The sequence below is a fragment of the Euleptes europaea genome, chromosome 8, assembly GCF_029931775.1.
Source record: "Euleptes europaea isolate rEulEur1 chromosome 8, rEulEur1.hap1, whole genome shotgun sequence".
NCBI lineage: Eukaryota > Metazoa > Chordata > Lepidosauria > Squamata > Sphaerodactylidae > Euleptes > Euleptes europaea.
The window spans coordinates 10,228,766-10,244,788 of NC_079319.1; the positions used below are offsets into that span (position 1 = coordinate 10,228,766).

The following is a 16,023-nucleotide window of genomic DNA, read 5'->3' on the forward strand; positions in this document are numbered from 1 at the left end:
CAATGGATCTTGGCCTCTACGTTTGCCCAAACTTCATTAATTACCCATACTGGAAAAGAATGAATCAAACTTTTCTGCCAAGTTTCATACAGTTAGATTTTGGCACTGAAATATGCAAGTTGTATCAAAAACATTGGCCTCTCTTGCCAAATGAAATCAGTGCCCCACTATTCAGAGCCTAGATTACAAAAATTTAGACATTTCATTGAAGATAAGTAAAATGTTCTTTGTTTATTTTATTCACAAAGCTACAAATTGAAATGCAAACGTTGTTCACGTCTTTCTAATCTAATGACAACCGCAACTGACAGCTACACTTCATTTTTTCAATCTTCTTTATCTGTCCATTTTTATATATATTCCTCCACCTGGAGGAAGGCAACCCTAGCAATGAAGATAGCCCATGAAGTTTAGACATCACAGTGTCCCACAGGTGGGACAGGTGTGTATATCCATGTTGTAGCCTTCGTTACCAGAATATATGAACCCTCCAGCTCAGAGAAACTTCCACAATACTCCCGCATAAGCACAACTCCACCTTGCTGAGAAGTTTCCATTTTCTGCCCAGTTCAGACTGGGCTCATCCTAACCCCATTTCCACAACCACTTTCAGTGGATAATTATGGCTATCTGGATCCAACTAGCTCTGAAACTTTATTGTAAAATTACATGCCTCTCCTGGGGATGGCTGCTGCCCTCCAGATGTTCTTTGCACCGGGACGTGGGAAGAAGCGGCAGTGAGAGTTTGATCTATTACTGACTTTGGCAAAGAACAGAAGGTTAATCGCTGGAAACAGTTTCAGAGGGTAGCCATGTCGGTCTGCAGTAGAAAAGGTAGCACTTTCACACAACCTGAATCATGCACTTTCAATCCACTTCCAACGCACTTTAACGATGGTTTGCAAGTGGGTTTTGCCATTTCACACAGTAAAACTGAGCTGCAAAGTGCATTGAAAGTGGATTGAAAGTGCATTATTTGTCTTGTGTGAAAGCGCCCTTAGATTTGAGTAGCAGCTGTGTCTGACTAACTGACCTTTGTCTCTTGAAAGCTTACGTCCTGAAACTCTTGTTGGTCTTAACTGTCCTTGAAAACTGCTTCCTGAATAAATAGGGTTGTCAGGTCCCTCTTTGCTACTGGCAGGAGGGTTTTTTGGGTGGAGCCTGAGGAGGGCGGGGTTTGGGGAGGGACTTCAATGCCACAGAGTCCAATTGCCAAAGCAGCCATTTTCTCCAGGTGAACTGATCTCTGTCGGCTGGAGATCGGTTGTAATAGCAAGAGATCTCCAACTAGTACCTGGACGTTGGCAACCCTATGAATAAACAGTGGTCACTTGACATTACTTATCACAAAATCACACAAGATTGTAAGAGACATCAAAATCACACAAGACCACAAAATCACACAAGGTTGGAAAAGACCACAAAGGTCATCAAGTCCAACCCCCTGCCATGCAGGATCCCACAATCAAAGCTCTCCCAACAGATGGCCATCCAACCATGGCCATCCAACCATGGCCATCAGTTACTAACCTTGCTTAGATTCTGTGATCTGAAGAGATTGGGCTACCATGGGCTACCCAGGTCAGGGCAAAAAAGGTCCAATTAGAGATGTTAACTTTCTGGAAAATCTGAAGACTTTGGGGAGGGGAAGGACTTTTCTTCTGGGGTGAGCTGTTGTGGGGGGGGAATGGAAATATTTATTTTATTTTTCGTATTTATAGCTCGCCCTCATTCCCAGTCAGACCAGGCTCAGTTATGATCTGGAAGGTAGGCAGCAAATTCCGGGAAAATGCTGGCGGACACTGAAATCTATAGAATCATAGAGTTGGAAGGGACCACCAGGGCCATCAAGTCCAACCCCCTGCACAATGCAGGAAATTCACAACTACCTCCCTCCACACCCCTAGTGACCAGAAGATGGCCAAGATGCCCTCCCTCTCATCATCTCCTCAGGTCACAGAATCAGCACTGGTGACAGATGGCCATCTAACCTCTTCTTAAAAACCTCCAGGGAAGGAGAGCTTACCACCTCCTGAGGAAGCCTGTTCCACTGAGGAACTGCTCTGTTAGAATATGCAGTACTTACTTTCCTACCAAATCTAAACTTATTTTTTTATTACCGCACCAACTTTGTCTATAACATAGCACATAACATAATATTATTTGGCATATTTAAGGAGCTTAAAATATAAATGCCTAAGTTTTCTACCATATTGAAAATATATTCAATATTTGAGAGGGAGAGAACTGCAAACTGCTGCACTCTATATGACCTTAGCAACTGTATCTTAGTTTTTCCCATCTGAGAGAAAATGGAAAAACAGAAGTTGAAAATAGAGAAAACAGAAAAATTGTGTGGTAAACAAAGGAAAGGGTGCAATTGGGACAGACTCAGTCTGAGATTGTCACAATAGGATTTGGTTACAAAGTTTAGCTTTACAACATTGTGCCAAACTTTTAAATTATGTATTATCATCCAACAGATTATAGCATATCAACTATTGCCAAAATTATTCATATGTAAACATATCCTTGAAAAATATGTCTACAGTAATACTTAGGAATTATCATTATTTAAATGCTGTAGATTGGCTTACATAAATACTTTCACTATACATTTTGAGTGAATAAAACTTTGTACTAAAAAGCATTCCAGCCATTCCAAGAAGTTTTTTTCCCCAAGAGATGCCCTACAGAAAACTCAGAAAAATAAAAACTGTTCTGACCTGGCAACCAGCGGGTGACCAGAGGTCTGAGGACATGGGCCATCAGCCAATGACATGATGTTTCCTGGAAGTGACGTCACACCTCTCTAGAAATTGGTTGAAACTCTATGGTAAACCCATAAAGTTTTCAGCCAATTCCTAGAGAGGACTGGCATCATTTCAGAGTTTCCCCAGAAGCGACGTCACACCATCTCTAGGTTGCCATTTTTTTCTCACTGCTCAGAGCAATGGTGACAAATGCCAACTGCAGGCAGGGCATCCCCTGTTCCCACCGGTGGGCTAACAATCCTATTTGCAAGACCACTATAATTTCCCAGGACCGTCTCTGGTTGGAGGCTTAATCATCACTTCCAAGCCCTTGTGCTGCAGCTGCTGCTTCCAAACAGAAGCCCTGAGGTTGTCAGCATCAAATCAACTCAACTGTGGGAGGGAGTGCTAGATTTTTCAGTTATGATGCTAATCTTTCTTCCTAGCCTCCAATCTGGGAAATGAGCAAAAGTAAAACGAGACGTCTGTTGTCTGGGGGAGAAAGTGCAGAAGCAAAAAAAAAAATATATGAATGTGCAGAAAGAATGCATTATGTTCCATTATGCCCTCCTCTGCTTCCTCTCAAGCCTCCCACATTTAGATGGTAAGGACCTTGGGGGACAGAGATAAACACTGCAAAAAAATGCCCTTAGGCACCACGATGCCAGTGGATAAGGTATGATGCGAAGACAATAAATCAGTAAGCCAACGAAATCCTGCTGCCCAAACGAGTCCAGCTTTGAAACGAAACTTAGGGAGCAGCATTGATTGTGAGGGGGTAGGACTCTCCTAGAAAAGGAACAAATAGAGGGAGATGGAAACTGCACTGGATCTGTGCACTTCCCTGGGCCGCGGCCAGCGCCTTTCAAACGAACAACTGCACTGCTGCCACCCTGCCGACTGCCAAGGATTTGGGAGGGATGTGTAATGCATAAGGGTTTGTTCCAAACATGTGTTCTGCTCGCATGTTTTTGCCAGCCTTGCTGAAGAGGAATGCAGCAGCCGGTGCCATTTCCCCCCCTCGCCCCTCCCTGGTATAATAACTATAATCTCGCCTCTGGGATTACTACTTTGCTGGGCATACAGAGCTGTTATTTCATGGCACGGAGGGGCTGGGAACAGAAGCCCACAGCATTCTTTTGACGGGGCCTGCGCAGGCATCGGGCACAGCAGGAGGCCAGCACGCCAGATGTTTACCTAGATTTTAAAATAGGCTGCTTATAAATAGGACACAGCCTCAGTTCTCTGGAATGAGTAGTTACAAGTGTGTTGGAGAAGGCTGGAAGGTTCTGCATTTCCATGGCCAATGTGGGATGGCCCGCATGAATAAACGGAGCTGGATTATTTTCATGCTCCTTCCTGGAGAGAGCCAGCTGATAGGTCCTTGAGGGCACGTTTGCACCTTTGGTTATCTTGAGTTAAGGCACATCTCATTTAGCTCCAGTGAGGGGGAGCTCACCACCTCCCTAGGGAGCTGATTCCACTGTCCAACAACTCTTACTGTAAAAAATGTTTTTCCTAATATCCAGCCAGTACCTTTCCGCCCTCAATTGAAACCCATTATTGCAAGTCCTATCCTATGCTGCCAACAGGAACAGCTCTCTGCCCTCCTCTAAGTGACAGCCCTTCAAATACTTAAAGGCCATTTTTGCATGGTAATTAGCAGCACCTTCCAGGCTGAATTGCCCCGCATATTTATGACTGCGAAGCCAGCGCAGACCTGCTTTGCATTACTAAAGAGCCCATTTAATGCGATCTTTGGTGTTTGCCGAGAAGAATCCTTCTCAAGGAACAATGCAAAACAACAGAGGCATGTTAGCTATGCATATGCTAACGGCTATGCAAACAGGAACAAAGGAGCAGGTAAGTGGGGGGGAAAGGAACTTCTCCTTTTGTTGGGACTCTGAAAAGGCATTTTTAAAGTCCCATTTTAAAAAAGAGCTTGGAGCAAGCATCAAAACTGACCATGCAAAAATGGCCAAAGAGAGCAATCATGTCCCCCCTCAACCTCCTCCTCTCCAGACTGTACATTCCCAACTCCCTCAGCCTTTCCTTCACAGGGCTTGGTCTCCAGGCTTCTGATTTGATTGGTTGTGCAGATTTTTTAAAACATTGCTTTGGCAGCAGCTGCCACCACAGCACAAGGATCCTCAAAGTGTGACTGAAGGTAAGCTGCAGCAGCGGTCACCTAGGTTTGCCTAGTACTCGGTCCGGCCCTGACTAGACAACATGCGTGCGAGCCAAGGCTGTGCATGTGTGGACTGTTAATGGAGTATTCGGAGAGAATTTTGGGAGAGGCTTTTCAGGTTCAAAAGAATACAGACTGTCCACAAAAGAGAAAAACCTTAAATTTGATGTTGCACCACCTCTGTATTTTGGCTCCTTACCGTTTTCTTCTCCTCTTCCGGGCAGATAAACAGGGGGGCACACACCGGGGACATCGGACACTGGGGGAAAATATATGAATAGAACATGTTAAAAAGACAGCTGTTTGCAAAACGGTTCAGGGGGCTCAGAAACGGATGGAATGTGATGAAACTCTTCCATCCCACAATCTTTCATCCCACACGAAGCCAGCTGGGTGACCTTGGGCAAGTCATTCTCTCTCAGCCTCACCAACCTCACAGGGTGTCTGTTGTGGGGAGGGGAAGGGAAGGCGATTGTAAGCCGGTTTGATTCTCCCTTAAGTGGCGGAGAAAGTCAGCATTATAAAAACCAACTCTCTTCTTCTTCTTCCATCATAAAGAGGCCCAAATTAATTTATGCAGTTGTCTGAATGGGACCAGCCTGCCCAAGGAGGCCTGATGTAGCTCCATGCCATAGCAAAAGCCCATGGATGTGAAAGAATCTGTTTGGGGATAGAAATCGGGTCTAGAAGCTCCTGACCCGACTTGTGCCTTGATAGTCTTGAGGGAAAGGCCATAAGATGCATCCTCCTAAGGTAGCTTTCGGCAGTGCTGCCTCTTGGGTGCACAGTGATCTATAGCGTATAAGCTGGAAATCTGTACCTTCCAGGTCCAATCTTTTGGTGGCTGTACCGGCAGCCGTCTGTTGTAACCTGCTCAATACTTCATCACTTCCCTGTTTCTCAGTCCTAGACAGGCAGCTAATATTGGAGACTTGGCCTTTTATGCACGGGTTGTTTCAGTGGAGATCACCCACCGCAACTACTTTGAGGCTTTGTTTTCATTACGTATGAATTTTCTGACATTTAGAAGTCACTTTGCTCTCTCCTGGCATTGGCCCCATGTTTTCCCCACATTTTCTGGATGCCACCAGAAAGAGCACCCAGAAAACGTGGGGAGAGAGTGGAGGGACTTCTAAAGATCGGGAAAGATGTGCATAATGAAAACAAATCCCCCCCCCCTCTGAAATTTTGATTTTAAGTCCTTGGAGCCGGTGTTTTTCCTGATTTGCTGGTGCAGTTCTGTAAAGCCACGTCCCCATTTACTGTATAAAATAAACAGAAACGAGTCTCCATTTTATCCTGCTGCTGTAAGAGGATCAGTGCTACGGTTTTGAGTTTTTCTTGTGCCCTTTTAAAATAAAGCTTGAGACGCCCCACCCATGTGGGCAGAATGCCGCTGCGGTCAGCTGGTTACTCCAAACAGCGTTATTGTTGCTCAATATAATTAGACTGTCAGCTAAAGGATGAAGAAAATATAAACACTATGTAGGAGGAAATATGAGGCCTACAGGAAAAAGCCACTTGCAAGTAAGATTCTACTTAGATGGGCAGAGATACAAAAAGGCGACCAGCAATTCAACAGAGTTTAGCCACACAAAAAATTAAAGTTCTTGCAGATGCCCTTGGGATTTTAAATTATACACAGGCTGTTTATGCATGGCTGTTTCCTCAGGGTCACCCCTCCGACTACTTCGGGGGCTTTGCTTTGATTATTCTTGCATTTTCCGACCATCAGACGCCTTGCTCTCCCCGCGCACTTCCACGCATTTCCCCTGCGTTGTCTGGATGCTGGCTAAACACGAATCCAGAAAACGTGGGCAAAACACGTGGAAACGTGCAGGGAGAACGAGGCGACCTCTGACGGTCGGAAAATGCAAGCATAATCAAACCAAAGAAGTCGGTGGGGTGACCATGGGGAAACAGCCGTGCATAAATGGCCAGAGAGAAACTTCACTGTCTCAGCCTCAAACAAATAATCAGTAAGTCAAGTGCGCAAAAGCCACTTGGAAATAAATGGTTTAATACAGGAATAATCAGAGGTGATTTTTATCATTAAGCAGATTGAAGTGCCTCATCTCAGATGGTAGTACCATTCAAAGGCAGCAGGGTTGCATATGTATATACAATCACTCACATACACACACCAGCATCACATAGGGGACCTATTTAAATTAAAAAAAAAACTTAAACCGCCATCAAAACTTCTTTAGCCACCCCCACCAACAGATTTCAAACCCTGATCCCACACTATTTATTTTGCACAATTTATAACCCGCCTTTCTGCCTTCACAAGGGCCACCAAGGCAGTTAACAAATTAAAGCACACCTAATAACACCACATTTTCAAAAACATGAAATCCAACCCTCCCCCCCCCACCCAAAAAACACAGATCTTTTAAACCAGAGTTAAAAGACAAAGGTCATTTATGCATGGCTGTTTCCTCGCGGTCACGCCACTGACTACTTCATGTCTTTGCTTTGATTATGCCTGCATTTTCTGACTGTCAGAGGTCACCTTGCTCTCCCTGCACATTTCCGCGCATTTTCCATGCGTTTTCTGGATGCTGGCTAAACACAAATCCAGAAAATGCGGCCAAATGTGTGGAAACTCGGGGGGAGAGCGAGGTGACCTCTGGCGGTTGGAAAATGCAAGCATAATCAAAGCGAAGCCCCAAAGTAGTCGGCAGGGCGACTGCGAGGAAGCAGCGGTGCATAAATGGTCAAAGACCCAAGAAAACTCCCCTGGCATGGAGGGGGAAGCTACTTGGATAGTGCTTGATTGTATAACCTGGCTAGAATTTCAGTTCTCCTTTCTTTTTGCTCTTAAACCAATGTGCACGCTGTTGAGAAGCGATAGCTTTATCTGGTTTCTCGCCCACCTTCTCAAAGTGGCTTGCAATCTTTTACAAAAGCCAGCACCATCTTCTTCCTCCCCCATTCCCAACATATTAGTCCTAGACTGCTCTGTGTGAGAAGTTCTTCCATTGATGGCTTTGGAATGGCTCTTGCTGAGAGGTGCATTGTCTGCCCCCCAGTATTAGAGAGATCCCGCTGAGGATCTGTAGCAAAATTGTGACACTTCAAATATAGAAACTGAAATTTTAACCTTGAATTTTGAGAAAACAGACCTCAGCCATGAAAATGTCACACAAATTCAAAGGGCTTTGAGTTCTGTCTGAAGCTTGCATAATTGGACTAGAATTTCAGTTCTCTTTTCAACATGCATAGTTGCAAATTTTCTTCTGCTCTGTTTTCCTGGCTATGGCCTTTCATTCCTGGCAACTTGAATGACTGAATACTGGAAATGATCGGTAACTGACCAAGAGAGCTGTCACTCGTTTGTGTTTGCCTGTTAAATATTTGATTAGAGAAGTTAAAACCTGTCTAAATGAAAGTGTGACAGAAGAAGACAACCATCTCACTCTTTTGTATATGTTTAATATTCATTATCAGAACAATGTTTTTTTTATGATTCACCAGTAGTTGCTTCTGTGGATGATGTTGTAAAGGCTAAGTTCTGAATCGGAGAAAATCTGACCTTTCTTTGGGCTTTCCCTTGCAGGAAATTAGAGAAGACAGAAACAAGGCAGATTTTCTCTTGGTCAGATACTGACATCTGGGAAATCTACTGCATTTATCTACCCAGGACCTGAAATAAGTACAGATGTGGCATCTTTGATGCCTCAGAATCATTCATTCCATCATAGTAATAACAGGTAGCTGGCAAGTGGTCGCCAGTTCCAGTCTAGCACCCCCAGACTGTGCTATATACCAAACTACGGCTGTCTAAAATGTCTAGTTTTAAAATTTTAGACTGGTTCTCAGTGAGGTGGTAAACTCGTATGTGGCCTGTAACTGTTAGGAATGCAGTGCGGGTAATGTCCTTACATTTATCAGTCTAATTTAGATTCTCTAAAAAGGTAAAGGTCCCCTGTGCAAGCACCGGATCATTCCTGACCCATGGGGTGAAATCCCGTCCCGACATTTACTAGGCAGACTTTGTTTACGAGGTGGTTTGCCAGTGCCTCCCCCAGTCATCTTCCCTTTACCCCCAGCAAGCCGGGTACTCATTTTACCAACCTCGGAAGGATGGAAGGCTGAGTCAACCTTGAGCCGGCTACCTGAAACCAACTTCTGTCGGGTAGTAGTAGATTCTCTACTATGATGTTATTTTTAACACCACACAAAGAATCTCTATGCTCACATTCAAGAACTGCGCTGAAAACCTGAATGCATGTTTTTTTTCCTGAATCACGGAACTTCACACCCAGGGATTTGAGATTTTTTTCATGTTGTTCATGCTAGGTGGGCATCAGCAAACCTTGGGAAAGCCTTGGGGTTCTTTGTGTACAATCAACCAATTACATAAGTACGCATCCATGCAAGTTAAAAAATAAACTTTCCCCCCATCCTCCACATTTGGGAGCAATTTTCCAGTGGGGTTGCTTCAGTGTGCACCATGGCATTTTTAAAGACCCCTCCCCATGTGCATGGGCATCACTGATGCGGGATGGGGTTCACCTCCTAAGTGTGAACCCCCTACTTGGAGTGTACATCAGAAATCTCATAGATCAGGTTCAACTGGATAAGAAGTGTAAGTGGGAAGAGGGAAACTCTTATATAATAATTTATGCTAATATATTAATGTTAATAGAATTTCATGAACAGCCGGTCAGTTCGGCTCACATGCAAATTTGCCCTCGTTGCCACCTGCACACATATCCATAATCATTTTTTAAAAAAATTACTCAAATACTGGCAAATTATCAGATTTCCTGTTTACCTCCTTTTTGGTACCAGCCAAAGGGATGGATCCTGGCTTCTGTTTCCAGAGACGAACAGTTTGAAACATGCCAGACATTTCTCAGTTCTTCACTGCAGGTTTGGATTCCCAGACTGTTCAGAGTCAAGCACAACACTTTGCCATCTGCAGAGAGGAGACAGATCTAGGGTAGTCACTTTGTAAGTATTTAGGCAGACTAGAGATTCCTTAGACTGTAGGCCTACAGGGCAGAACTTGGCTTCTGTTTCATCATTTGCAAAGTGTCTAGGAACCCCATGGTTCCGAGTGGTAAGCTGCAGTACTGTAGTCAAAGCTCTGCTCACGACCTGAGTTTAATCCCGCTGCAAGTCGAGTTCAGATAGCCAGTTCAAGGTTGACTCAGCCTTCCATCTTCCCAAGGTCAGTAAAATGAGCGCTCAGCCTGCTGGGGGTCAAATGCAGACAACTGGGGGAGGCAATGGCAAACTACCCCATAAACATATTCTGACTAGTAAATGTCATGATATGACGTCACCCCATGGGCCAGTATTGACCCAGTACTTGCACAGGGGACTACCTTTACCTTTACTTTTTACCTAGATCCCTGCGGATTACCATGCCTTGTATAGTTATGACTCACATAACGTGTCTCGCATAGTTAGGCCCTTAGCTAAATAAGACTCACAGGGTTCCAAGTTATCGTGGGAACATAAACATCTGTCATCATCAGTAATTAATACCTGTTCCTTGGGAAGCATTTAAAAGTCCGAAGCCCGTGCAACAAGGATCCGTGTCACAGAGGCGTTCACAGTCCAAGAACCTGAGGGAAAGCATATTTATGTTTTTTTTAAAAAAACAAAAAGAGTTGAGATCATTTCGTATCTGACTTGTTTAAACAGCCTGTGCCCGGCCATCCTCTGTCAATGTGGATCAGCCACCTGAATCATAAGATTAGCAGGCTGCTGTAGATCTGCTAAGCTACTTTTCTCAGGCTATCTTATTGCCCCGCTAGGCGAAGGGCAGAGGCTGGAACAGAATGGATGGGGTTCGTGAAGGGCCACCTACCGTCTGCCCTTGCTAGCTTGATGGCTGGCAAAGGCAAACCACTTCCGTCTGTCTGTTGCCTTGAAAATACATTGCCTACCTCTGCATAGCGACCCTGGACTTTCTTGGAGGTCTTCTATCCAAGTACTAAGAAGGCCAACCCTGCTTAGCTTCCAAGATCAGGCTAACCTGGGCCATCCAGGTCTAGGCAACAAGAGAGTTACTGACAGTCAAAGCATTGGCCAAGATGGCCTATTGGGAAAATGAGGAACTGAGGCAAATAGTGGTAACAAGGCAGGAAGTCCTAGAACGTCTAGACAAACTGCAAACTAACAAGTCACAGGGACCAGATGGTATTCATCCTAGGGTTCTTCAAGAACTCAAACGGGAAATTGCTGAACTTCTAACAAAGATATGTAATATGTCCCTTCGATCAGCCTCTGTACCAGAGGACTGGAGAATGGCCAATGTAACACCCATTTATAAAAAAGGTTCCAGGGGGGACCCAGGAAATTACAGGCCAGTTAGCTTAACGTCTGTTCCGGGTAAATTAGTGGAAAGCATTATTAAAGATAGAATTGTCAAGCACATAGAAGGGCAAGGTCTGCTGGGCAAAACCCAACATGGCTTCTGTAAGGGTAGGTCCTGTCTCACTAACCCTATTAGAGTTTTTTGAAAGCGTCAATAAGCATGTGGACAGGAATGAGCCTGTGGTCATTGTGTATTGGATTTCCAAAAAGCTTCTGACAAAGTCCCCCACCAAAGACTGCTAAGCACACTTCATAGTCACGGTATAAGAGGACAAGTCCTCTTATGGATTGAGAGCTGGCAAAACAGGAAGCAGAGGGTAGGAATCAATGGTCAGTTCTCACAATGGCGGGATGTGAGGAGTGGGGTGCCTCAGGGATCTGTGTTGGGACCGGTGCTTTTCAACCTGTTCATCAATGACCTGGAGTTGGGGTTAAACAGTGAAGTAGCCAAGTTTGCAGATGACACCAAACTATTTAGGGTGGTTAAAACAAAATCGGACTGTGAAGAGCTCCAGAAGCATCTCTGCGTACTGGAAGAATGGGCATTAAAATGGCAAATGAGATTCAATGTGAGCAAGTGTAAAGTGATGCATATTGGGGCAAAAAATCCCAACTTCACATATACACTGATGGGATCTGTGCTGGCAGCGACAGACCAAGAAAGGGATCTTGGGGTGGTAGTGGATAGCTCAATGAAGATGTCAACCCAGTGTGCGGCTGCTGTAAAAAAGGCAAACTCTATGCTGGCCATAATTAGACGAGGAATAGAGAATAAAACTGCTGATATCATACTGCCCTTGTACAAATCTATGGTGAGACCACACTTGGAATACTGTGTACAGTTCTGGTCACCACACCTAAAAAGAATATTACAGAGCTTGAGAAGGTGCAGAAAAGAGCAACCAAAATGATTCGGGGACTAGAGCAACTGTCCTATGGGGAGTGGTTAAGACGCTTAGGGCTGTTTAGCTTGGAAAGAAGGCGGCTGAGGGGAGACATGATAGAGGTCTATAAAATTATGCATGGTTTGGAGAGAGTGGACAGGGAGAAGTTTTTCTCCCTCTCCCATAATACTAGAACACAGGGTCATCTGCTAAAACTGGAGGGCGAGAGATTCAAAACAGATAAAAGGAAGTATTTTTTCACACAACACATAGTTAAATTGTGGAACTCCCTGCCCCAGGATGTGGTGATGGCTGCCAGCCTGGAGGGCTTTAAGAGGGGAGTGGACATATTCATGGAGGAGAGGGGTATTCATGGCTATTAGTTAGAATGGATACTAGTCATGCTGCATACCTATTCTCTCTAGTATCAGAGGAGCATGCCTATTATTTTGGGTGAGGTGGAACACAGGCAGGATGGTGCTGCTGTAGTCGTCTTGTTTGTGGCTTCCTAAAGGCACCTGGTTGGCCACTGTGTGAACAGACTGCTGGACTTGATGGGCCTTGATCTGATCCAGCAGGGCCTTTCTTATGTTCTTGGTCTGACTCTGCATAAGATAGCTTCTTGTAGCTTAGACCCATTGCATGTCCTTACTCTCTTGGCACACTATCCTGGATAATGAAGTATATATGTTGGGGGGGGTGAGTTTATTGGGTAGCCTAGAAGCGGCTTGGTGTACGCAAGATGTGTCCTCAACTCTGGAGGAGATCCAAAGGCCCCTGCCAGCCCATGGTTTGAGTATACTTCTTGTACAAGAAAGATTTTTAAAGTTACTCAGATCAAAGAAAAAGACCCATGCTGGTGACGGGGAAATGACTAGTTTTAGTTGGGTTCAAAGAAGGGGTCCAAATCATTACTGGAACAGTACAACTGGAACAGATGAGCATCTATTCCTAAGAAAGTTCATGACGCTGGTCTTTTGTGCATGGGTTGCTTCCATGGCGATCACCCCCCCCCCCGATTACTTCAGGGCTTTGTTTTCATTATGCACGTCTTTCCCGACCTTTAGAAGTCACTTCACTCTCTCCCCGCATTTTCCCCATGTTTTCTGGATGTTGTTTCTGGCAGAAGCCAGAAAATGTGGAGAAAATGTGGGGAGAGTACGAAGTGACTTCTGAAGGTCGGAAAAGACATGCATAATGAAAATGAAGCCCCAAAGTAGTTGCGGGGGGGTGGGGATTGCTGCAGAAATAACCTGTGCATAAAAGGCAGCTAACTACAGGGGAAAGCATAAGCATACATAGGCAAACTGACATCATGATCTTGTAGAACTTTTACATCAGTTACACGATGATGATGCCGCATCGAACTGTAGCCGATAGAAAAGGAATCTACTAGTCGTAAGAAGAATCACTGCCGGCTATGTTTAAGAAAACAGGCTATGTGTTCAAGGTTAGTTTGCCCTATGAGGTGAGGAATGCAGACTTTTGGAGACTTCAACTGAAAGTACAGATAACAGTGCTGGATCAGCACTAGATGAAACGTTCCCCTCAATTCTTTACTTGGCCTCTGCTGGCATGGCCACACCAGGGCTCACTCAGGTTTCACCTTTCCCCCCTTTGTTAGCAAAGCAGAACAGAAAAGAAACTGACCCGTCTCCAACAGCCTTCCCGGAGACATCCATTTTGTTTCTCACAGAGATTCCTGAAACTTTACGGAAAGGTAAACGGGTGTAAAAGTTCTTTATGCTCCCTTCTAGAGACACTGCAAAACAAAGAAGAATGATGGAAAACTATTAGGTTTAAAATGATGCATGATGCATACCTATTCTCTCCAGGATCAGAGAAGCATGTCTATTATCTTAGGTGCTGTGAAACACAGGCAGGATGGTGCTGCTGCAGTAGTCTTGTTTGTGGCTTCCTCAAGGCCCCTGGCTGGCCACTGTGTGAACAAACTGCTGGACTTGATGGACCTTAGCCTGATCCAGCAGAGCTTTTCTTCTGTTCTTATTAAGTTCTGTCTTTTTTGTCTCCCTTATGGTTTTCTATTTTCAGATAAAAATATTTCATAAAGTTTATTTCTGGATGTGTTTTTATAATTTTTATGTATTTATGACTACTGAGGAAGGCCTACGCAGGCTGAAATGCGTCTAGTCAAGCATTGGCCATTTACATTGTTATATCAACTGCACATAAGAATTTTATAACTGATGTTTATATGTAGCCTGTATTCCAGGCCCTGTGTTTTTAACAATGTTCCTGTGTACACCTTGAAATAAATGTGATTGTTTTGTTATATTGCGTAGTTTGTAGCTCAACCTTTCAATCTCTCTCTCAGCAACTCACAGAACTGATTCAAAGAATTACCGTAACTTCTCTACCGTTGACACCTTTCATTTGAAAAGCAGAGATGTTGGTTCACTCTTGCAACGATACGGCTGTGATGTGACTGACAGATATGGCCTAAACTCACCCATTTTCTGAAATAAAATGTTTGGCTTCTGAGGTAACACAGTGCTGCAGTTCTCATGGATGCTGTTGACGGTATTATCACAGACCTGGGCCACAGGATAGAGGGTGCAAGTAAAGTATGTTTGGGTTGTCACATTCGGAATATCAGCCAGATGACAGAATTCATCTTCTGAACAACCTAGAAAGGACAACAAGAAGAAGGAGGTGGTTTTTATATGCCTACTTTCTCTATCACTTAAGGAAGAATCAAACTGGCTTACAATCACCTTCCCTTCCCCACAACAGACACCTTTTGAGGCAGGTGGGACTGAAAGAGTGTGACTAGCCCATGGTCACCCAGCTGGCTTCATGTGTAGAAGTGGGGAAACAAATCCAGTTCACCAGATTAATGTCCGCCACTCATGTGGAGTGGGAAATCAAACTCGGTTCTCCAGATCCAAACCACCATTCTTAACCACTACACCATGCTGGCTCCCATAGAAATCCAGAAATTGTTGTCCAAAATGTGTTCCACATTCCCCACACCTCCCCTATAGTTTCCTGCTATTGTGTGACCTTGCCTGATCCAGCTTTAACACCTTCCCTTTCCCCAAAGTTTCTTCTTACTGATCATTCTCTGCCTCTCCACAAAAAGAAAAATAATCTTGAAACTCAATAGTCAAATTTCTCCATTTTAAGCACTGACTATTCCCATCATCAGTTGAGCTAGGTGGCCCAGGCTAGCCTGATCTTGTTGGATCTCATAAGCTAAGCAGGATCAACCTGGAATTACTACTCCAGATGCTTGGATGGGAGACCTCCAAGGAAGTCCAGGGTTGCTACACAGAGCAGGGCCATGGCAAACCACCTCTGAACATCTCTTGCCTTGAAAGCCCTACAGGCCCGGATGATCCTCAGTGGTCTGGGGTGCAGGCTTCAAACCACAGAGTGAAAGCAACAGAGTGAAAACCCCACAGGGTTGCCATAAGTTGGCTGTGATTTGATGGCATTCAAGCAACAGAGTGAAAACCCTACAGGGTTGCCATAAGTTGGCTGTGATTTGATGGCATTTCCCACCACAAATCCCAACACCTAGGCTGAACCTCACTTTTTGATGACTGAGAGATGCATTAAATAGAGTTGCCAGCCTCCAGGTGGGGGTCGAGATCTCCTGGAATTACAACTGACATCCTGATGAAAGGGCAGACTCTATGGAGGGCAGACTCTATGGCATTACACTCTGTTGAGGCCCCTCCCCTTTCCAAAGCCCACCTCCACCAAGCTCCACCCCCAAATCTCGAGGACTTTCCCAACCTGGAGTTGGCAACCCTAGCATTAAATGAATATGGATGTTTGAGAGCACCCTGTTCTAATCAGTGCCTAATCAAATTTTTGAGGGGTGGAAATTCTCTCC

The 16,023-nt window shown here is 44.6% G+C and overlaps 1 protein-coding gene across 1 annotated transcript in view; it reads right to left on the bottom strand.

Moving 5' to 3' along the window:
* Positions 1-16,023, bottom strand: part of TG (thyroglobulin) — a 167,260-nt gene that overhangs the window by 82,871 nt on the left and 68,366 nt on the right. The window contains exons 31-36 of the mRNA XM_056854657.1: positions 14,632-14,808; positions 13,812-13,923; positions 10,444-10,523; positions 9,725-9,868; positions 9,608-9,622; positions 5,141-5,200 (exon numbers count right to left, since the gene is read on the bottom strand). Coding sequence (XP_056710635.1) covers positions 5,141-5,200; positions 9,608-9,622; positions 9,725-9,868; positions 10,444-10,523; positions 13,812-13,923; positions 14,632-14,808 — 588 coding nt within the window. The remainder of the gene's footprint in view (positions 1-5,140; positions 5,201-9,607; positions 9,623-9,724; positions 9,869-10,443; positions 10,524-13,811; positions 13,924-14,631; positions 14,809-16,023) is intronic.